The sequence below is a fragment of the Cricetulus griseus genome (assembly GCF_003668045.3).
Source record: "Cricetulus griseus strain 17A/GY chromosome 1 unlocalized genomic scaffold, alternate assembly CriGri-PICRH-1.0 chr1_1, whole genome shotgun sequence".
In the NCBI taxonomy this organism is placed as follows: Eukaryota; Metazoa; Chordata; class Mammalia; order Rodentia; family Cricetidae; genus Cricetulus; species Cricetulus griseus.
In genome coordinates, this window is record NW_023276807.1 from 212,402,389 (window position 1) to 212,426,901 (window position 24,513).

General features: G+C 44.5%; 1 protein-coding gene across 5 annotated transcripts in view; it reads right to left on the reverse strand.

Moving 5' to 3' along the window:
* Window positions 1–24,513, reverse strand: part of Cryl1 (crystallin lambda 1) — a 145,147-nt gene that overhangs the window by 56,872 nt on the left and 63,762 nt on the right. For all 5 annotated transcript variants that reach the window (XM_027390481.2, XM_027390480.2, XM_027390479.2 and 2 more), the window contains one exon: window positions 24,194–24,320. In XM_027390481.2, the coding sequence (XP_027246282.1) occupies window positions 24,194–24,320 (127 nt within the window). The remainder of the gene's footprint in view (window positions 1–24,193; window positions 24,321–24,513) is intronic.

Sequence of the window (24,513 nt, forward strand, 5' to 3'; positions counted from 1 at the left end):
ACCCTGAGCTGCTGAGAGGGCCACCTCCGCTGCCAGCATTGTTTTCTTTCATTTTGAAACCCGATGTTATTCTATATGTTATTCTAGAATATTTCATTAAAAATGCTACAGACCACCGGGCATTGATGGCTCACGCCTTTAATCCCAGCACTCCAGAGGCAGAGGCAGGCAAATCTCTGTGAGTTCGAGGCCAGCCTGGTCTCCAGATTGAGTGCCAGGATAGGCTCCAAAGCTACACAGAGAAACCCTGTCTCGGGAAAAAAAAAAAAATACTACAGACCACACCTTAAAAACACCTGGAGGAACAGATGTCACTGCCTTGATGGGGATGTTCTTTATCTACATTAAAACATGCTAACCATTTGGATTTCACAAACGCTAAATTGCTGAAATTTTCCAGTTTTGTAATCCGTGAGCTGCTCTTGATCCCCCATCTCCTCGGAATTTTTCATGTTGAAACCAGGCCTCAGCTATTCAACCATCTTTGGTATGAACCCATGACCCCTAGCAGGATTCCCATCCTTGGCCCCCCACAGAACATACTAGAAGCTGTTGTCCAAGGCTCCTTTCTAGAAATGCCTCCTTCCTTCCTGTGCCTTGTGTGCTGGGTGACAAAGCTAGGTGTGAGGCTTCCAGAAACTTGTGTATGAAATCAGAGTGCATGGAGAGCTAGCTTCCAGCTCTGCCGCGGACAGCACTGCTATTGGAACCATGTCCACAGCCAGGTTGCTCACCTAGTCCCAGTATCTGCCAGGTATATAGCAATGGCCTCTTTTCCAGAGCTTTGCTGGCCATGGAAGTCGTAGTGCATAAATGCCATTTCCTTCAGGAAACAAACCACGTGTCACATAGAAAAAAAAACCAAGTTCAAATTTAGGAGCTTTCTTTTCAGATATATCCATCCATGCCATTCAAATCCAAGCCCAGAGTGATTTATAAACACAACTTTAATCTTCCTTCTATGCACCTGTAGACAAACAAGCAATATTCCATACCCCCATTCCTGTAACCAGGTTTTGAAAACCACCAGAAAGACTTCTAGAAGGTCAAGTCTGGGTCACCATGAAATTTACCACATTTACCAGTCAAGTGCTTTCTTTCTTTTTTCTTTTTTTTTTTGTATTTTGTTTTTTGTTTTTTGGTTTTTCGAGACAGGGTTTCTCTTTGGTTTTGGAGGCTGTCCTGGAACTGGCTCTTGTAGACCAGGCTGGTCTCGAACTCACAGAGATCCGCCTGCCTCTGCCTCCTGAGTGCTGGGATTAAAGGCATGCGGCACCAACACCCGGCCTGTCAAGTGCTTTCAGTGACAAGTGATCAAACACCTAATCCACCTGCCTTGAGCAAAGAAGAAAGTAGCCGGCTCATAACACAGGAAGGCCAGACCTGGGAAAACTTGGGGTGCAAGTCCCATAGCAACTGCAGCTTTTCTTAGCTATACCTTCCTTCTTGTAGCCATCTCATCATGAGGCCGAAAGTAAGATGTCTATAGTACTCCTTGCCCTCGAAGCCGTGTGTGTGTGTGTGTGTGTGTGTGTGTGTGTCTGTGTGTGTGTGTGTGTGGGTGTGGGTGTGTGTGTCTCTGTGTGTGTGTATCTGTGTGTGTCTGTGTGGGTGTGTGTCTGTGTGTCTGTGTGTGTGGTTGTGTGTGTGTGGTTGTGTGTGTCTGTGTCTGTGTGTCTGTGTATGTGTGTGGTTGTGTGTGTGTGTGTCTGTGTGTCTGTGTGTGTCTGTATGTCTCTCTGTGTGTGTGGTGTGTGTTGTGTGTGTGTGTGTGTGTGTGTGTGTGTGTGTGGTGTGTGTGTGTGTGTGTGTGTGTGTGTGTGTTGTGGTTGTGTGTGTGTGTGTGTGGTTGTGTGTGTGTGTGTGTGTGTGTAGTTGTGTGTGTGTGGTTGTATGTGTATCTGTTTCTGTGTGTGTGTGTCTGTGTGTGGTTGTGTGTGTATGTGTATGTGTGTTGTCTGTCTGTCTATCTGTAGGAAACTTGTCAGGGTCTGGACGGAGCCCTTCTCCTCCTTGCACCAAGGCCTGGCTTCATAGGAAGCAGAAAGCCATGCTGGTGAAGCATGGGTTCTTCCACAGGTGTAGAGCAGGTCAGGTCTACCCCTACAGCCTCTTCATTACACCAGACTGAATCTGAATGCAAGGTAAATGGGCCTTGAGGGGGGTCTTCATCCATCTCCTATTGTAGTAACACAATACCAGAGACACGGGTGAGTTGAAGGCAAAGAACTTTTGATCTAGCTCACAGTTCTTGCTGAAGGTTGAGGAACCTCATTTGGTGATGGCCTCCTTGCCAGTGGAGTTGAAGCAATCAGAGGGTTTTATGTGTTTAGAGAGAGACCTGGCCATGTTGGCCTGCTTGTTCATTGAAACAGTCTTGCCATATAGTCCAGGCTAGCCTTGAACTGACAACAATCATTCCTATCTCAGCCTCTGAATGCTGGGGTCCCAGGTGTGTTCTGCCACATATGACCCAAGCTGGTTTTTAAGGCAGACCCACTACTGAGACAACCCATTGTATGAGTAGATTGACCCACTCATGAAGGGAGGGCCCCGGTCACTTTTGAAATGTCTCACTGGTCCCACCTCTTCCTATCTCACAATGAAGATCAAATTTCAACACAAGTTTCAGGGGACAATGCATATTCAAAGCATAGCAAGAGGACCTCAGCACTTAGAGCACACTGCACAAGTTTAGGTTGGAGGTCCGTCTTTTATACCTACTGGCCCTGGAGAAGGCTGTTGGCTGAAAGGGCCTGAGCAGAAATATATCAGCATATGTGTATGTGTGCCATGTGTGTGCCTAGTGCCTGTGGAAGCCAAAGGGCATTGGATCCCTGAAGCTGGACTCAGTGGGTTCTGCAAACTGAATCCCAGCCCTCTGCAAATGCAACAAGTGCTCTTAACTCTCTCCAGCCCCCACATATGTTCTTTTTGAAGCAAACGGGATTTTTTTTCAAATAAGAACACATTTCAATAATTTGTTCACGTCTATAAAACTATATAAAATACCAGAAAATGCATGTAGATTAAAAAGACACACACATTAAAAAAAAAACTATAGCAATGACTATGCAGGTTGCATATCTCCTGTCCTAAAATCTTGGAGCAGGAAGTGTTCTGAATCTCAAGTTTCTTGGGTTTAGAATATTTTCATAGACTTTGATAGTTGGGCATCTCCAATTCACAAATCCCCTAAGTCTAAATGCTCCTGAATCTCACATTCTGAGCATTATGAACTTTGTAGTTTCAGACTGGAGATGCTCAAGTGGTTGGAGGAATTCATTCACTGATGAGACTGACAGGTAATTCTAAGCCTGAATATGGGTCAAGTGTTTCTTTCCGCCTTGCTTCAGCATTATGGGGAGTCCACATCATCTCTACCTCCACATGCAAATGGGGGGGGGCAACTGTAGCCAGGCCTTTCTCTCCAGCACTGTCTGCACCTCTAGAAAGAGGGCTAAGGACAGCAGGCTAAGGGCAGGGCAGCTGCCCTCAAGCACACTCCTCTTTTAGAGGTGTCCAGTGGGGAGAGGACACCCTACTGGAATGCTGTGTACCCTAGCCCAGGCAGCCAGTGAAACGTGTGGATTCTGAGTTGCTGGGAAGGATGAGAACATCCAGGGAACCTCGGAACTCTACTCTAGGTGGGGCCAGGCAGGTGAGAGGAGCCTGGGCTGGGAATGGGAATGGGAACCAGCCGGCCCTGGGCGCTGGGGAGGTGGATACTCCCTGTTTTCACACTGGGATTGGGCTTGGGACAGAAAGCAGTTGAGTCAAAATTACGACCTTCAGTCTAAATCACATCTCTCCCCTACTGACTGAGGTATGGAAACAAATATTCTACTTTTCTCAGCATGCGAAGGAGGACAGTGTGAAACTAGTGACGTATGGCCATGGACTGACGAGTCAGCAGGCAGTGCACACAGGTCAAATCTCACCGTGGCTGGTCAGCAGACCACTCTCTGCTGCCATAATATTTGATTTTAAGGAGTCACTAGGCTGATACACTTTGTGTGGAAATTTCTAGACTTTGAACCACTAGTAAATCATTCCAACAAGAAATGCACAGCTTTTTTTTTTTCTTCTGACGTCAAGTTAGCTTCTGAGCCTAGCCTAGCTAGACCTCTGAACTAGCCTTAAGCTGGAAGAGTTGGTAGAGTCCTGGGTCCTCAGAGAGCCACTGAGAGCCCTGCAGGATAGAATCAAAGCCCATCAGGAAGCAAAGAGTATATCTGGATGACAAAGTCATGCCTGCTGGGCCTGCCTCCCAAACAAGAGTAACATGGTCTCTGTGACGAAGTAACAAGCACGCCACCAGAAATCCTGGGTACAGCGCTGCTAGGAGGAGCACATGTGAAATAATACAGAGACTGAAGGGTGGCACCTGAGGTAGCAAGCTCAAGGTAACTGATACTCCATTTCCCATTTTATCATTGTTTATACAACAAAACAATGACTCCCATGTATTCCGGAAAGCACCAAAACCCAGTTCATTGTATGTAAGAAAAAGAAGTTTCTTGCTGCCACTCACAGTGTTATTAATGAAAGCACAGGTTTCCCTGTGTTTCTTAATCTCTAGGTAAGGGATCCCCTGCCTGTGGGCTGGGCAGAGAGTAGATGTCAAACAGAAGCATCCAGTACAAAGAGAGCAGCACGGTGTATGGCCTTGCGCTCTACAAAGGACAACAGATGGGCACTGACAGTGGCTACTGTCCCAGTTCAGGGCTGAGACAGACAATAGTGTTTTGGGGTTTGCTGTTCTTTTTCATTTGGGTTTTGTTTTTTAAGACTGTGTCCTGGTCTCTAGTCCAGACTGACTTACTCTACGGCCCAGGCTGACTGAACTTGGGATCCTCCTACCTCAGCCTCCCTCACACACTGCTATGCCTGGCTTAATAGGATTTTAAGGGATTGGCTATATTTTTCATAATTCCTCTTTCTCTTGTAACTGTGGCTATTGAAGTGCTCACTCGGTGATTCAGTGTTCACCTGAGGTTCCGGCAGCAGTCTCACGGTGCCCACCATGCCTGCTTTCTCCAGCTGGAGGGTGAACTGTGAACTCTCAACAAAGAACAGGTTATGAAGACATGTTCCACAAACAACAAACTAATAAAGCAGAGACCCAGGGTTGGAGGAGACGACAAAGTTCTGTGCTGCCATGGTTTGACCCAGCGCTGGTAACAGCACACATCACTGATACAAGACATCCTCATTTGTGTAAATGACTATACTTAGGGATATTTCTTCACAACCAAAACATGTATCTCAAGGTTTAGCTTGAGGAAATAATAAGAGGGAAACTTGGGAGGAAATAAGTGTTCCTGCCCCTTCTCAAAAAGCAGTCCCCACCCCATCCACAACCCCAGGTGAAATTTTGTTATTCAGTTCCCAGCAACTCCAGATAAGGCTACTGTTGAGTTAAAATACACAAAAGTACAGTCCTTGACATGCTAGTACATTGAGTTAAATTAAAGGATTGAAGGATTTAAAGCTGCCTCCGATAAAGTTCATTCCATCCTTCCATCAAGGGCAGAGAGATCTTTCTCAAGTTTCCTGTACACAAAGCACTGCCCACCTTAAGCAAAGAGAAGGCAGGGCTCATACCCCATCCTTCAGAGGACAAAAATGACAGACATCTCTATGACCTGTGTCCCAGGTGTATAGGCAACTCACTGATGCCAATTGCCATGGCTTCCGAGTGCCAGGAAGTAAGGCTTCTGCTTGGGACAGTGGAAGCAATCAGCTGAAAGAAACCTTTTTGATCCCACCCCACCCACAGTGCTTCACAGTTTCTGGACATCGACTTTCAAATGAAAATAAACAACTAAGGCAGTGCAGAGTCAGCAGATCTGAGTCCCCCAGGGGCTAAAGCTACAGGGTGAGTGGCAGAAAGCCCAAAGGCCAGGAAAACCAAACAAACGATAGTAGACAACTTTTCATGCAGCCACCCAAACGCCAGAGTCTCGTGGTCTCGGCCCAGCATGTAGGTCTGCCCCAGGAGTTCCTTATCAATATTAAGTTGCTGGAAAGATTTCCTCATCCGCCTTTTAAACAGGCAGAGTCCCTGGTGTGTTCGGTATGGTACACAGGTTCTAGTGGACTTGATCAAACAGCAACTACACAGCAACAACCATTAGTGAAAACATGCAGGGAAAAGTGAATGGGAGCAAATGTTGTTAAACCCCTCCATGTTTCTGAAGCTTTAACCATGTGTGCCAGGTATGCTGTGCCTTCAGACAGAGGCTTATGTAGCATGTACAAGGTCCTACAGTTGGTCTCCAGCATTGAAAGCCAGTGAATGAGTAGGTGTGTGTGGGACAGGGGGTGGGGGTGTGCACGACAAGATTCCTCTTAGTGGCATCCTGTGTTTCTAGTCTGGTGATAAGATCAAACAATTGTTTTCCTAACTTGAATTTGTCTATTCTATTTAACGTAGTTTTACAAAAAATATTTAGATACATATTCACTTTTACTGTGAGCATTAGCTACAATTTGTAGACCATAATGGATAATTCGATTTCTTTATATACTGATGATATAATTAGCACAAAGTCAAAAGCCTATATCAGAAATTAATTGTTCCATCTTTCTAAAAATGTTCTGTGGGGTTTTTGGGAATTTGTAATTTCTGGTAAGGGATCTGGTTTGGGGGGGGTTTGTTTTGGAGACAGGGTCCAACTATGTAGACCAGGCTGGCCTCAAACAGGAGAACTTCCAGTCTTAGCCTCCCAAGTGCTGAGATTATAGGTGTATGCCAGCAAACTTGACAAGCAAGAATATCAATGTTGGGTTGAATGTGGTGGTACACAACTGTAATTCCAACACTCAGGAAGGAGAAACACAGGGACCAGGAGTTCAAGGTCAGCCTCAGCTATTTAACAAGTTTGAGGCCTACCTGGACTACATGAGACTCTCTCTGTTTTGAAAGAGAAAAAAAGAAAGGGGAGATGAGGAGAGGGGAGGGGATATGAGGGGAGGGGAAGGGAAATAAGGGGAGTAGAGGAGAGGAGAGGAGGGGAAGAAGAATCAATATTGGGATAATCTTTTATCAATTTAATCCTTTCAGAAAGCCATACACACAATACTGGCAAATTTGAAATCAACAGATTGCTTCAAAAAGCATGGAGGGGGGTGATGGAGATAGTCAGGAGTTAAGAGCACTTGCAGAGGGCTCAGGTTGGGTTCTCAGCACACATGGTAGTTCACAATGGTCCATAGTGCCAGTTCCAGGGAGTCTGGTGTCTCTTCTGGCCTCCAAGGGCACCAGGCACGCATGCAGTACACTTATATACATGCAGGCAAACACTGATACACAAAATAATTAAAAATCTTTAACAATAAAAACTTGGGCTCTGGTCAGGCTATGGTGGTATACGCCTTTAATCCCAGCACTCAGGAGGCAGCAACAGGCAGATTGTCTATGAATTCAAGGCCAGCCTGGTCTCCAGAGAGAGTTCCAGGACAGGCAAGGCTACATAGAGAAATTCTATATCGAAAACATAAAATAATAAGATAAAATAAAATTGGGCTCGAGAGATGGCACAGCAGTTAAGATCACCTGATGCTTTTACAGAGACTCTGGTTCATTTCCCAGCACCCACATGGTGGCTAGTTAACAGCCATCTGTAACTCCAGTTCCAGGGGGTCTGATGCTGGCTTCTGGCTTCTTTCATCACTAGGCACACACATGGTATGAATACATACATACAGACAAAGCACACAATAAAAATAAAATAAATCAGCCTGTCATGGTGATGCATACCTTTAATCCCAGCAGCCAGGCGGTGGTGGCACACGCCTCTAGTCCCAGCACTCGGGAGACAGAGACAAGCAGATCTCTGTGAGAGCTAGTTCCAGGACAGCCTCCAAAGCCACAGAGAAACCCTGTCTCAAAAACCAAAAAAGAAAAAAACAAAACAAAACAAAAAAAACTTTAATCCCAGCATTTAGGAGGCAGAGGTAGGTGGATTTATGTGAATTCAAGGTCAGCCTGATCTACAAAGTGAGTTCTGGGACAGCCAAGGCTACACAGAGAAACCCTGTCTCTAAAACCAAAATTATAATAATAATAATTTTAAAGGGAAAGAGGAAGATATATCATCCAACAATAAGTATCAAGAGCAAGCCAGATAAGAGTGTTCATCTAGAAATTCCATTTAAAATGAAACTTCCTTTTAAATGTAACCCAAAGCAGGGAGGGATGCTGTAGAGAGATAACGAAGTCAGTGTGATTGGTTCAGCATAGTACTGGTTTGGTTTGGTTGTTGTTAGGAATCAGGGTAACTGGGGATCAGATCCAGGGTGTCACCCACAGTAGGCAAACACTCTCCCTCTGAGCTCCATTCCTAAAGCAGGTACTGCAGTAGCCATAAGAACATTACTCTCAGGATTGGATATATGGCTCAGCGGTTAAGAGCCCTGGCTGTTCTTCCAGAGGACCTGGGTTCAATTCCCAACATCTACATGGTAGGTCACAACTGTCTATAACTCCTGTTCCAGGAAATCTGATGCCTTCTTATGGCCTTTATGGGCACTACATTCACATGGTACACATACATACGTGCAGGCAAAACAACCATACACATAAAATAAAAGTTAACTAAAAAATAGAGCATTGCTTTCTATTCATTGGTTGATTGAGCTGATGTATCTCCAAGGTAAACTGCTACAAAGGCCCTAGAATAACCACAGGCTCTACGAACAGTGCCAATGTTGATTACAAAAACAGTCCCTAAAACTACATAAATAAGGACCCACTATGGTGATTAATGCAAAATCAATACAAGAAATGAAACTGGGGGTAAATAAATTAAAATGTAACAAGAATTTGGGGATGTTTTCTTCCTTCTAGCACCTGGACTTTGTTAATATCCCCAACATTTTTGTTTGTACTTGTTTGCTGACACATGGCCTCTATATTTCTGGCCTTGAAGTCACCATGTAGTCTAGGTCATTTTGTTAAGATTACTAAAGCCAACTGCTGAGATTACAGGCATGTACCCCACAAGTCTGACTTGTCAATACTTTTTAAAGAGATGTTTTGTATACTAGGGTGCCCAAAATTCCTTTCAGAAATTGGCTGGCCCAACCTAAGAAATGACAATCAAAGTGCTTAGGGCTGACCCTGGGCCCAGCCCCAGGCAATGTCACCTCCTTAGCTTTCCCCATCTCCCTATTCTCAGTCAGCTCACCAACAAGCTTCAGGCCATCACTGCCTGTCAGCTGGAGTTCCTTCTCCCTGCAGTTAGAAGCCAAGCTCCCTCCACGTCACACATTCGCTCATCATTGCAATCCACCGAAAGCCTCAGTCAAAATCCCAAAATATGCCACATTCCAACCCCACAGAGCACAGGTGTCAATAAAGATGGCACTGAACCCTTAAAAGCACACAGTACCATTGCAACTGGACGAAAGAAAGCCAGCCAAAGTAAAGTCAAACTCAGAGCAATGCTAACCTTTACCAGGTTAAGACCAGAGTCCACTGCCTTCTACCATTCTGCCCAGGACACGGCTTCCTTCTCAGTCTCAGAAGGCAAAGGCCAACAAGAGCAAATGGCCATGGACTAGTTTTCTACTGATCTTGCAGATCAGTCTGAGACACACAAGTCATTACCCCAGCTCCTTCGTCACTGAGGGCTTGTAGGGTAAATACCTGCTGGAGGACCAACCATGCTGGCCATTTTCAGGCCTTACCTGCAATCAGGTGGAATGCAAAGTTGGCACCCTCTCCACATGTGACTTAACTTCCCTTTGTTTGTACTTTGACTAATCACTTTCTCAAGTCCTGATTTGGTCATAGAGCCTAATCTAGCCATGTGTTACTTGATGGTAGGAGTATTTCTGAGTGCTGCATGAGGAGGTTATTTTGTAGTTGTGAGAACATCCTGTGCTGTAGTTACACAAAGCTAGCTAGTCCTGGTCAAGTGCTACACATGGTCACTCATGAGGTATGGTGGGGGCTGAGGCGGTGACTCAGTGGAAGAGAAAGGGCCTGGTATGCCTGAATTCTATCTGTTGCTAGCACCACATGTAAAAACAAGACACAGTAAGTTTGAGGTGTGTAAGATTGCTGCCAGCACCACACACACACACACACACACACACACACACACACACACACACACACAGACACACACAGACACACACCTGCTGTTTTGCAGTAAGTTTTTTTGGTGTGTGTGTGTGTGTGTGTGTGTGTGTGTGTGTGTGTGTGTGTACACAACAAGGTCTCAAATAGCATAGGTGGCCTCCAACTACAAATGCAACTGAGGATGATCTTGAACTCTTTCTTGATCTTTCTACCTCAGCATCGCATGTGCTGGAATTACAGGGTTAACCACCATGCCAAGATCTATGTAAAGCTTTTTATAAGTACAGAACCTACACTCTAAAATAATGACTTAAAAGTATAGTACAAGCTGGGTGTGGTGATGCATGCCTATAATCCCTTATACCATGGAGGCTGAGACAGGAGAACTACTACAAGTTTAAGGCCAAGCTAAGCTACCTGGTAAGTTCCAGGCCAGCCTAGGCTCAGTAAGATACTTTCTCAAATAAATAAATAAAGTTAAATAACAATAAATGAAAAGTATACTAGATTAAACATACATACTAGTACCATTGTTGCTTATTTTGGTGGTTAAGTATTATATACAGAATGCAATTGTACCACTAGTGTAAGACTTGCAGCTTGGTAGGTCAGTTTTATAGCATCACCACAGGCATGATTGACACATTGCAATATGGTGTCAGGGCATCAGCTGGCGATAACGATCTTTCAGCTCTCACATAACCTTATCAGTCCTATGGCAATAGTCTATGGGATCCCTCAGTAGGTCATGTAGTATGTGATGCACAACTACAGAGAAAAACTTGCCTCATAAGTATATGGTAACACATTTTATTCTTTGATTATACTACTGTATCTTTGAAAGCTAAACATGCCTCAATAAAGAGGAAGGGAGGAAGGAAGGAAGGAAGGAAGGAAGGAAGGAAGGAAGGAAGGAAGAAAAAAAGAAAGAAAATGCAGCAAATACACAGAAACAAGAAACCAGACCTCCTGCCCAGGTCTGGAAGCACACTGTTAGAATAGGGCAAGAGGAACTATCAGAAAAACAAGGGCTCTGGTAAGAAAAAAGATGGACAGATGTTTTCTACATTTTGCAAGTCAAATAACAAATCTGTGTTCTTCTGAATGACCCTTAAGTGGAAGGGGCTTGCACATGGACCACGGGGAGCTTGCACTCCTTAGGGCTTGGAGCCATGGGAACTCTAAGCTACAACAGATAGTGGGCCAAAAGTGTCCAGAAGTCCCTCTCTTTGTCACCCTCCTCCACACTTTGTACTACCTCTAAGACTCAAGCCAAAACCGCCATAAACTTTCCTTCTACCAGACCTATGATGTGTGGCAAAGGCAAATGAACCTTCTTCCCCCAAAGGTGGTTTTCACTGTGACACATCTCAGAAACCTTGCCCAAGGCCTCAGTCCACACACAATCTCTTCTGTCACCACCTGCTTTGCAGTGTGGAGAAGACTGCCAATACCAAGATAAAGTTGTTTTTTGTCAGATGCAGACAAAACCCAGAACCAGGAAGGCAAGGGGGGAAAGAGTTGGTGCCTTGCTTATAGAAGATAAGAATTGTCTCAAGGACTTTCTAGAATGCTCCACCAGAAAGTCCTTCACTGCTACATGTCTTGTTCACCTGGCTGTATGTACAGACTGTTGTGTCAAATTTTCTCTGGAACATTCTCTAAGGTATTACACAACTCAGGGAGGTGTTCTGGTGGCTGCTCCTCCAGTCAGCTGATGTCAACCCCTGCCTCAGTCAGTCCCCAAGGCCCCAGGCCTGTATGGAAGTGTCTCCCTTTTGCTGACAAGCTTCACCTCTCTTATGTGGTGTCCCTATGGCTTGCCATAGCTTGCATCTGGATTACAACCTTTTTTTTTTCTCACACCTGAACAAATTCTTTCTGTGGTTTCTTCAACACTTTGTAAGCAGACAGGACAGTCCTAGCCCCTGGGACCCAACCTGTAGGCATCAGCACTGCTAACTCTTACAACTGAAGTGGTCAAGCAAATAGCAGCTTTTCCCCCCTACTAACAAAAGACAGCTGAGGAACAATGGCTAGGGAACTTTCCCTAGAAATCAAAACACGAGAGTCAAACTTCTTCATAAAGAAGTTGACAAGGACAGTGTAAAAGGCATTGTGTTGCTTTGTAGTGGTAAGTCAACTAAATTCCACATTTAGTATTATCTGAAAAAAACATCACTCTCATGGTCTGAGGCTACAGCTCAGTGGTGGGTGCTGCACGAGGCCTGGATTCTACCCTCAGCATTAAAAGAAAAAAAATGAAAGTCTTTGCTGAGAATGTACATACTTCTTTTGTTGCCATCATGCCCCAAAATAGACTATATAACCAGTATTTGCTTAGTGTGTGGGTTGTATTAATTATGATAAATCATTTAGGCATGACTTGAAAACATATGGGAGGGTGTGCGTAATGTCTGTGCAAATACTACCCCATGCCATTCAAGGGTCTCAGAGTTTGGTATCAGAAGAGGGTCTTAGAGCCAGTCTCCCACAAATGCTTGATGGCCTTCAAGAATGTTCTTACTAGGCCAGGTGTAATAGCTGGGGCTAATAATTTCAACATTTGGGAAGCTGAGGCAGATGGACTGGAGAAGTTTGAAAGGAGGGAGAAAATCCAAGAACACTGTTGGTGAATGACAGCACAGCCCCTCATCACTGTTACTTTACACAGGATGGTAGGACAGAGAAGTCAGTCCACCCAAAGATCACGTCAGTGTCAGAGCTGAGCCCTGAATCCTCAGCTTACAGCCTTAAGGACCAACCTGTGCTAGAAGTGGGAAGGGGCACAGGGGGCCTGGGCACAAGGACAGAGAGCCCCTCCGCATAGTCAACAGGGTCAGCACCCCTCCACGCTCCAAACTAACAGTGAAAGAGCATAAAACACAAAACAAAAAACAAATTAAACAACACACACACACACACACACACACACACACACACACACACACCACAGAGACTCTACCCAGCCCTCAAACCCTAAAATATTTATGGCCCAGACCTTAAAGAGAAGGTTTGCTGAGCCTTGCATTGGAGTAAGCTTTATTAGTACTTGAAAAGGCAAACTGAGGCCCATTAAAATTTTAATAGCTTATTTGAGCAAATAGTGATTCCTGAAAGAGGCATCCATCACCTAACCAAAGAGGGTCTGGGCTCTGTCACTGGGGTTTGCAAAGGCGGCTTGCATGGGATGGACTGGACTGGCAAAAGTCTGAGCAGTGGTCTCATTTGACAGTCCAGTGGAAAGTCCCTGGTTACCCAGGAGTGCTCAATGGCCCTTTGTAACTAAGATCAAGCTGCATTTACACAAAAGGCCTGCTGCAGCCCAGTGAACACTAAATTATTTTAGACACAAACCTTTAGCAGTCGATCAATAGTAACACATTTACAGTAATAATTATTTTACTCTTTAATCCATAAAGATTACCTCAATATGTTAAACTATATTGTTTCCCTGGTATTAATGTTCAATTGTAAAAACACAGTTAATGATTAAATGGTAGGCATGTAAGTGATTTCCCAACCCATAGAAATGCATAGTTGTGAAAGTCAGTATGACATGGAAGAAATGGATGTACTATATTATTAAGTACAAATGCTTAGTTTTCAGACTGCCCGAAAACTTGATATGTAACCAAGGGCAATCTGGAACTTCTGCTCCTCCTGCCTCTAAATCCTAAATGCTGGGATTATAGTTCCGAACCACCACATCCAGTTTATACAACATGGGGATGGAACCTGGGCTCTGTGAATCCTAACTATTCCACAAACTGAGCTACATCCTCATGCCCCATTATTTTTTTAACAGTCCTAGCTGTCCTGGAACTCACTTTGTAGACCAGACTGGCCTCAAACTCATTAAGATCTGCCTGTCTCTGCTTCCTGTGTGCTGGGATTAAAGGCATGCGCCACCACTTCTCGGCTAAAATTCCTAATAAATTTGTATTTTGTTCATTTGTTCTTGAGACAGAGTCTCACACTGTAATCAAGACTGCCTCGGGCTCACTAGTATGGCCCAAGTGCCCTCAAACTCACAGTAATCCTCCTGTCTCAGCCCTCCCAATGGCTAGAATTACAGGTGTATGATTCCACATCCAGCCCACTTTCTTTATTTTAAGTACTGGAGTTCTGATCCAGCTTATAAAATGAAGAAAAACCTTGGAATTCCATTGCTACCTGGGATGTGGAAAGCAGATTATAAGTTAAATTTTGTCATCAGTATGTATGTGTATTAAGAACGTGCAGGCTTCGGTATTCTCCACAGCTTCAAATGTCCACCCAAAGTCATGGGAATTATCCGTGATGACCAAGGCAGAAGGATGCTGTGTTTGTGTTTTCTATGCCTTCATCTGTGATGAGTTAAAGCTAGAGTTTTCATAATTTGAGGTTTTTTTCTTGATACATACCGATTTTTTTCTTGATACATACATACAAAATTTAACTTATGAAAACTGCATAGCAAGAGGTGAGCAACAGTAAGTACAAATAAAGTGTGTGCTAGTGTGAGGACCAGACACTAGTGATGCTTACCTCAGAAAGCTCTTCTCGCCGGGGGTTGGTGGCACATGCCTTTAATCCCAGCACTCAGAAGGCAGAGGCAGGCGGATCTCTGTGAGTTCGAGGCCAGCCTGGTCTCCAGAGCAAGTGCCAGGATAGGCTCCAAAGCTACACAGAGAAACCCTGTCTCGAAAAACCAAAAAAAAGGAAAAAAAAAGAAAGAAAGAAAGCTCTTCTCCATGGGGCTCCCAGGACAGTCTGGGTGCAGCTGGAGGGCAGACAGAGCTCTCCTTGGCTGCAAAAGTGGACAGGAGCCATGTGGCTGCTGCTGTGGGAGACTCATGAAGTGGGGACATAAAGGTGCAGTGGCATTTGGAGCTCACGGCAGACCTCAACTAACTATGGAAACAGCAAAATGCACCTGCAGCTCACTTCTTACCTGGATGGACTGGACTCCATTCATCAAACCAGCAATCTAATGGGAAGAATCAGTATCGACACTCAGTGGAAAATTACAGAAAAGCACACTTAAAAAGAAAGAAAACAATCAGTTGAACTGGATCCAGCGAAAATGTAGAGACCAGAACCATTAAACACTGAGAACTTAAGTAAAGATCAGCATCTTAAATGTTCTGATGGCAAAGTGGCAGAAGGGAGATGGATGCTGTAGTAAAACATCAGGTAAAAATGGCAAAGAGAAAATTGCCTTTGACGCATGTAGCTGGTCTCCAAGACGGACACCGGTGACTGCTGTCTCCAGAAATCACATCTTTGTACAGTCCCTGCTCATGGCGAATAGGTCTGGCCTGTGTGACCTAGGAAATGAGGGAGGAATGGTCCCACGACTTCTAAGGCTTAGTCATGGAAACTGCAGGTTCTGCCACATGCTATACCTGCTACTCTATTGTGAAGACAGTCAGTGAGAGTCCATGAAGAGGGACTGCAAGCTCCATCCACAAACTTGGCAGATATGAAAGGTCCATCTTTAAAATGGTGCCTGCAGGTCCAACTAAGCCTTGGGAGACAGCAACCCTGACCAATATCCATGTCAAGAGAGAACAAAGCCAGAGCCACTTTGTAAAGCATCTCCACCATAAAATGTGTTTGCCATTGCTTTAAGACAGCATGGCTTCCAGCTAACAGGTACACAGCCAGGAGCACCACCAGATTCCAGCTAATGGGGTACACAGCCAGGTGCATCACCAGACTCACAGATAACAGGTTACCCTACCATAGATAACACAGCCAGACTCCACAGCTAATGGGGTACGCAGCCATAGCTAACACAGCCAGGTGCATCACCAGACTCACAGCTAACTCCATAAAGTTCTCTTAGTGAACAAAGAACATACATTTGACAAAATTCAGAGTTCAACATCCATTCATTATCAACATTCAACAAACTGGAATTAAAGGGAATTTCCTCAACTTGATAGAGGCACCAAAAATAAATTCAAAAAAGGAACTCAACATCACAATTAGTCATGAAAAACAGAATACGTTCCCCCATAATAATAAAAAAAAAGATACAGTGGCATAGGAATCAAATCTTATATTCCTGATCGATACCACATGAGACAGCTGTTATCGGCACAGAAATTCCATCAATAAAAGTCATGGCAATTGGAAAGTTATTCAGATACATGACTACCTAAATGGAAAATTCTAAAACACCACCAAAAAACTGCTAGACATAATGAGTATGTTTAGCAAGACTCCAGGACATAAGGCCAATGAACGGAACAACTGGATGGGGTTATTTTTGACAGAGCTATTAAAATGGATCTAAAATCACTAAGAATTTACAAATATATCTGGCAGAATACATGCAAAGTTGCTACTAAAATCTACAAAATATGTCAGGTAGTGACGGCGCACACCTTTGATCCCAGTACTGGAGAGGCGGAGGCAGGTGAATTTCTGAGAGAGTTCAAGGCCAGTCTGATCTACAAAGCAAATTTCAGGACAGGCTCCAAAATTACGCAGAGAAACCCTGTCTCAAAAACAAAAAAACAAACAAACAAAAAATCTACAAAACATATGAGAGAATGTTTTTAAAAATGAAATAGAGGGGGGCTGGAGAGATGGCTCAGAGGTTAAGAGCACCAATTGCTCTTCCAAGGGTCCTGAGTTCGATTCCCGGCAACCACATGGTGGCTCACAACCATTCGTTATGAGATCTGGTGCCCTCCTCTGGTGTGCAGATATACATGGAAGCAGAATGTTGTATACATAATAAATAAATAAAATCTTTTTAAAAAATGAAATAGAGGATCATACCATGTACATGGATTCCAAGGTACAATCTTGTCACAAGCCAGTTCTCCATACTAATCTATTGTCACTTGAATGCCAGTAAAAATCTCAGGGGAGGGGGGGTGTCTTTTTTTGATATCAGTTGTGGGATAGAATAGAGGGGTACATGCGTGGGTGCCGATATACATGTGCACAGTTCTCCGATGAAGGGTCAGAGGACAGCCTCAAGTGGGTGGCCAAGTGCCTTCCACCTTGTGTGTGACGCAGGGTCTCTCACTGACTTGGAACTTCACCACATAGACCAGGCTAGTTGGCCCCAGTCTTTCCAGGGATCCAACTGTCTGTGTATGTACCCCAGGCTGGCCCGGGACTAACAGTAATCCCCCTGCCTTAGCTTCTCAAATTATTGCAGTCATAGGTGTGTGCCACCACAGCCAACTGTATTGTTTGGGTTTGGAGGGGAGGGTGGAGTTAATTTCTCTCTATATTTTTATTATATGCATATGAGTTTGTCTAAATGCATGCCACATGTGTGTTGGTGCCCACGGAGGCCAAAGAAGACACTGGCACCTGTGGAAGTGGAGTTACAGGCAGTTGTGAGCTGTTGGATGTAGGTGCTGGGAACCAGACTCAGGTTCTCTGCAAGCACAGCAAGCACTCCTAAGCTCTGAGCCACCTCTCCAACCCGACGTATTTTTATTACATTTATTGATTTAGTGTGTGAGTGCACACCCTGGCATGTGTGGAGATCAGAGGACAACTTTCAGGACAACTTTCCTCTACCATGAGGGTCCCAGGGATTGAACTAAGGTTGCCAAGCCTGGTGGTGGCAAGCCACATGCACCTTTACCTGCTGACCCGTCACAGGCCAGCTGTGTAGGCATTTCTCACATGCACACGGTACTGAACACCGCGACAAGCACATTTTGTCATACAAATGATATCTTGCCTGTGTGGTAATGCACATCTACAGTCCCAGTGCTGGTGGGAGACAGCTGGGAGAGTCAGCAGTTCAAGGCCAACCCTAGCTACATAGATAGTTCAAGGCCAGCTTGGGCTACATGACACCCTGTCACAAAACAAACAGACAAATAAATAACTACAGCCTTAGTAAATTCTACTTCATTTCTTAAAAGTTTAAGAGAGTTAAAGCTACATTCTGTGGTAGAATACTTGCCTCGTAGGCACAAGACTCTGAATTCAATCCCCAGGCAGCAATGAAACAAACAACAAAAATCTATATTAAAAAATACGTTAACATATAAAAACAGATGTCACATGCCTAGTGAGACCCATCTCAAGACATGACACAGAGTACTGTGGAATTCCAGTTTCTGTGCACACCCCTGTGCCAGGCTCAGTGATGCCATGCTATCGGCCTGTGCCCATCCCCTTCAGCTGCCTCCATCCCTAAAGCCACCATTGTGAGCCTTGGTGAGTAAGACCACAAGTCCAGTAGGTCCATTCTTTAAAAGAACACAGACATTTCAAAAATGCTGCTACTTATTGCGCAGCTTCCTGTAACTGATACCAGTATCTGGACGCCCTTTCCAAATGACAGCAGTAAACTTTCTAAGCTGTAAAGAAAGGTGAGGTTCAGATGAAAACTCCCAGTGTCTGCAGGGACTGTGTGACTAGGGCTTCTAGATTTCAGCCGTGGCCCTGCCTTTGGAAGCAAGCTCCATTTGAACTTTCTGAGTTAATAAGCCACTCTCACGGCTCCCACCAGCCACCTTATCCCCCGGCTTCAGTCACAGAGATCAGATTATGCCTCCTCCAGCAGCTAATGAGTCTTAATGCTCCTCGGAGGGTGACACTTTCAGACCGGCTTTTGAGACACAGCTTATTTTCCTGTATGGTAGACTTTCTTGCCAGGCAAGATTTGGTTTCAAAACTGAATTAAGTTCTAGAAATTCCAGTTTCTTTCTCAGAGGCTGCCACATTTCAAGAGTGCTAGGAAACCTTTTCAATTGTACTCCTGCCCTCTGGGACTTGGGGAGATTATCTTGGGGGAAGAAGCAAATCCTACAATGGGACTGTTTGGGGTTGAGGAGCTTCGGCAGCTCCCTGGGTGCATCTGCTTATCTTAGCTCCCCCTCCCACTTTTGAACATTTCCCCCACAATAACCATTTTAAGAAAAGAAAACAGCCTGCTAGCACCCTATTTTTCTATGAGGAAAAGTGAGTTGTGGGAACTGAGAATGGGTGTAGCTGCTGAGGCGGCTCTAGAAGTGCGGCAGTAATAGCACACACCTGTAATGCCAGCTCTTTAGAGCAAGAGGCAGGAAGGCCAGGAGTTCAAGGCCAGCCTCAGCTACATAGCAAGTTTGAGGCCAGCCTGGGCTACATAAGATCCTGTCTTAAAGCAAAAACAAAAACTAAAGGTCCCCGAAGGTTTGTGGGGTGCAGTTCAGTGACAGGGCTGGCTGTTTCCTAGCTGTGTGAGGCCCTGTGGACAGACATCAGTGGGCTTTGAGACTCCATCTTTCTTGATATTCACAGATGGAAATTAAGCTCAAACACTGTACTTCTATCTGATACAGTCTTAAGGAAATTAAATATAGTAAGAAGTGGATTTGTTTTGGGATAATGGACCTGAGAAAACACTTAGTTCTCTGTGACTTGTGTGTGTGTGTGTGTGTGTGTGTGTGTGTGTGTGTGTGTGTACAGACAATACATAAATGTTTATTTTTGAAATGGGATCTTGCTGGCCTCAAGTTTACATCAATTCTCTTTGCCTTTGCCTCTTAAATGGCACAATTATAGGAGTGACTCACTATACCCAGCCTTCTCCAAGCTGTATATTTAACATTCCTGGGTATTAAAAACATTAACATAGTCTTTAAAACATGCAGCATACCATTACATGGTTTTTCTATGAAGGTTTTGTTCATTCGTTTGCCTGGTAAACAAAGGATGAAACTCTGATAGGTACTAATTATAGACATTGGATTATTAAGTTTATCATTTACCTGTCATGGTGGCAGCAGGATCACAAGTTCAAGGACAGCCTTTGCTACATAGCAAGGCCTCATCTAAATGAGGACTGGAGATGTAGATCACCAATGGAGAACTTGTGTACTATGGCTCAGCAGTGGAAAACTTGAGTATCATATGCAACACCCTGGTGTTTGATAACTAACACAACAAAGAAATAAGAATTCCAAAAATTATTGTTTAAAGAAACTACAAACCCTATGTAGTGACCCATGCCTATAATCCTGGCTCTTGAGAGACTGAGATGGAAAGATGCTCTTAGGTTCAAGGTCAGCCTGGGCTACATAGTGAATTCTAAGCTAACCTGAGCTGAACTACAGAGTGAGACCCTGTCAGAAAAGAAAGAAAACCTACACAAGCATGCCCAATAAAATCTAGCAAATGGGATCACCATGTGACTTCCTTCCCACCTCCCTTTCTGATTAGTGTCACCTCTTCAGGCCGTCCTTTTGGGAAGATTCTATCAGGACAGAAATTACAAGCCAGACTCTGTTTCTAAGGGAAAACACTGACTGTTACAACCCAAACTGTTTCTAAAGGTCACTGAGTGTCCTGGTGATGATATTATCCTGGACGTGTTAGAAGTGTTAACTCATTTATTCTAAGGAACTGTGAGCTGTCATTAAAAGCCACCCTGAGTCACTCCTGCCTCCACTGCTTTCTCCTCCATGCTCCCCATGACCCCCTTATGCTCCCCAAACTCCACCTGTCAACTCCTATCTGCCTTAAACCTCCCCAGCCCTGCGCACTCTCTCCCTGTTCCTGGAGACAGTTTCCCAATGCAGTCTCTTACAGGAATTAAACCTAGCAGGGTCTGAATTGCTCCTCTCAATTCTCCTCCCTTCCTCTCCCAGCTCTGGTTGCTGCACATAACAGACAGAGCTCAACATAAACACTTTCATTACTTGGAAAACAGAGACAGACTTTAGTTATGGCGTCTGCTACATAGGAAACACCATCTCTTGCTCCATGCCATTTATTTGTTGTCAAAAATTGTCCACAAATCATACAATATACAGTTTATAAAATAACTATCATCTATGAATCATTTTCTGGGTCAAGGACCTCATACAGTAGCATATGTCCCCTTAAGACTATCCCTTAAAGAATTGACTTTATATCCAAGTCACTACAACGTCCTCACACTATTGAAGATTTTTCATTTTTTTAAAAATAAAATAGATCTATTTTATTTTACGTATAATAAGTGTTTTGCTTGCACGTATGGATGTAGGTCTGAAGAGGGTGTCTGGTTCCTTGAAACTGGAGTTACAGATGGTTATGAGCTGCCATGTGGTTGCTAGGAATTGAACCCATGTCCTCTGAAAGAACAACAAGTGCTCTTAACTGCTGAGCCATCTCTCCAGCCCCCACAATACACTGTATTAGGTGGTTATGGTGATTATCTGCTAGACTATTTTTTCAAAATGGGGACAGAAGTCAAAGAAATCCCCAGGCATGGTGATACCTGACTTTACTCCAGTGCTCCAGAGGCTGAGGCTGAGGAATATTACTTGAACCACAAATTCCAGGCCAACCTGGAAAACATAGCAAGAAAGTTTTGAACCACAGGTTTATTCATTATCCGAAGGCATGTCTTCACACCCACCCATGCTGGAATATGTGTAAATAAGCATTCTAAAAGTAACTTAAAAGGAAGCAACATGGCAGGTTGTCTCATTGCAAAACCATGTGTCCTGTGACAGAAGAGGGAATAGCCTCAGTGTTCGAGAATAAATAACTGAGGAGGGGATAAAATTTATTTCTATTTCTGGAAAGGTGGGCATGCTGGGGAAGGTTTGGACGATCTCACAGGGCCCAGGCTAACCTAGAACTCACTATGTGTCCAAGAATGACCTTGAACTGCTCCTGCCTCCACCTCTCAGGTGCAGGGAGTACTATGCACCACCACACCTGGTTGGGGGTGAAAGTTCATGCATGAATTCAAAAGCTGTATTATGAACATCTCTGAAGAAACAAAACATCTCTGGGTACCTGGCTAGACAGACCCAAGATGTGACAAGATGCTGGAATTAGAGACTCCTGATGGGAGACAGGACCAAAATGCTTTGCGAAATGAGAAACTGGGAAAATCACAGTGGTACATCACATGTGCACATGTCGGATCACACTCTATAACTAAATCAGGTGTATGTGTAATTATAATAGGCAGTCTGCTACTTAGCCAGATGCAGCTGTGCTGCTGCATCAGCAGGTTCCAGGGATCCGACCAGCTTCAGATTGAAAACATGAAGGGTGAAAAAAAAGCAAACTGTGCCTCCACTAGGTATCTGCAGACTTTTCTCACCATTGTCCCCTATGCTGGACAGCATAGCCACTATTTACATAGCACGGTTATTGTGTCAGGTGTGATAGAACATTGAGATTATCTAAAGTCCACAGGAGGAGATGGATGGACACTGAGTCTATGCAAAGATGATACCTGAGAATCTTTGGATTTTAGAGCCACAGGGGGTGTAGGCCAATGCCCCTGGGAGGCTGGCAGCTCTCACATCAAATCAACCCCCAAAAGCGGTGACTTTTAATCATGTCATTGGATAAGTAGAGACTTGCCTTCCAGAAGAGTCACCTTAGACAGATTCTCAGATGGAAATCCTCACACCACTCCAGAGTGAGGTTAGTGTCCTCATACAAACGAGGAAGTGGAGCTCAGAAGTTAATGCACATATCAAAGCTACCCAGTCACACTGTGTTGAGATTGTCCCCAGGCCTGTCTGACTGAAGTGTGTTCTGACCACAGGCTGCAGAGAAGGTTCCTACCTGCCTTTGTCACTGCCTGTTCTACACACACACACACACCACACACACACACACACACACACACACACACACACACACACACAATCCCAATACATAAAGAACACACTTCCTTCAAATTTAAACCCACAGGAAGAAGCTGTTCCACCACAACCAGACCTAGGTGGCTTCTATGCTCTCCAGAAGCAAGCCCGGCGAGTTAATGGGGAAACAGGACATCTGCAAGCTCACCCAGACACCCTCTAACCCCTCCCTTTGGGGCCCCGTATTTCATACAGCCTATACCATACCAAGAGACAGAGATGAACAGACAACTGAGTATGGTGCACAATGCTGTAATCCCAGCATTCAGGACACTGGGGCAAATGGACAGCTGCAAGTTCAAAGCCATCCTGAGCTACATGGTAAGCTCCAGGTCAGCCTTTGCCCAAACCACAGACAGCCCAAACATTATTTGTGCTGCCTTTCCTCGACATGCATGTATATGATACATTCAATTTATCAAGTGAGAGACTAACAGAAATAACTAACAGTAAAGAACCACAAAACAACACACTGGAAAGTGTCATAGGACTGTGTTGCTTACGTTGTCATTGTGACAATAGTATTTTGGACTCTTACTGACCACAGACAACTGAAGCCAATGGTAAGTGTGACTGCTCTATTCTATAGAGAAGAACTGAAAACACTCCTCTCCATCTCTGCCCCTCCACACACTTGATAAAGGAAGTGGAGAAATCTGAGCCACAGAGACAAGGAACTAACCTCTCAGGACAGGGTCCACAATGAGACACAAGTGACCTCTCTAGCTTCTCCATGTCCTCAGCACGTCCCGTTAGAACACAAACACTGAGGAGTACTGAGAATAGCCTCTGAGTTTTAAGTAAATTCATTTCAAGCTTATAGCAGAGAGTGACAGTTGCACTTAAGACAGGAGCAGGGACTGGCGGCAGGGTAGGTACATGAGCTATAGTGACAGTAGCCTGGAAAGCTGCAGTGCCAGCGCCTAGATGCCAGTCTCTGCCTGGAGCAACCACTACCATTCTCCAGATAAATGGCAAGCAAAAAGTACCTGTGATAATTCCTTTTTTTTCCTTTTAGCGAAATTATCTAAAATCTAAATGCTGAAGGTTTTCTTTTAGGTGACTTCCTTCAATTTTCTACTTGTTAGTGTGAAATGTGTCCATTTGAGATGGTGGTAGACCAGCCAGACCTGGTGGTACTCACCTTTAACCTCAGCACTCCTGCGACAGAACTCTGTGAGTTCAAGGCCAGCCTGGTCTACAGAGCAAGTCCCAAGTGACAGGGCAAAATAAAATAGTGTTAGGAGTCCAGAAACCCATTTCTTCCTCAATATTCTGACAACTCTAAGACACATTGTCATCGTACTTTGATGAGCATCTGAATGAGGGATGTTTTGATGACCCTGCTTTCTGTCACACAGAACAAAATTCTGACCTTGGAGGCACAAAATGTCCACAGCTCCATGGTGGAATCTTGCTGCGGTGCTTCCAGAAAAGCAGCAAGACAACTTCAGTCTCTTCAAAACAGCATGCCTTGGCTGGGACTCACCTGAATGTGCATGGCGCCCTCTACTGCTTCTGCTAGGTTACCGCAGCCACTGATGAGTGACAACTGCTGCTCTGCACTCAAGGAGCCTTTGAGAGAGCCGGACTGCTCCAGCAACTTCATCTCCTTCCTACAAAGAAGCAGAAAACAGTCACCGTGGCAAGGAAAACAAATTTAAAGACAAAGCTGGACAGACCCAATGCAAAGTCACAATGAGATGCAGCCTCACACCTTTTGGATGCTACTATCAGACAAAAGGAGGATGAGGAAGGAGGAGGAGGAGGTGAGAGAGAAGAGAGAGAGGGGGAGAAGGGAGAGGTGGG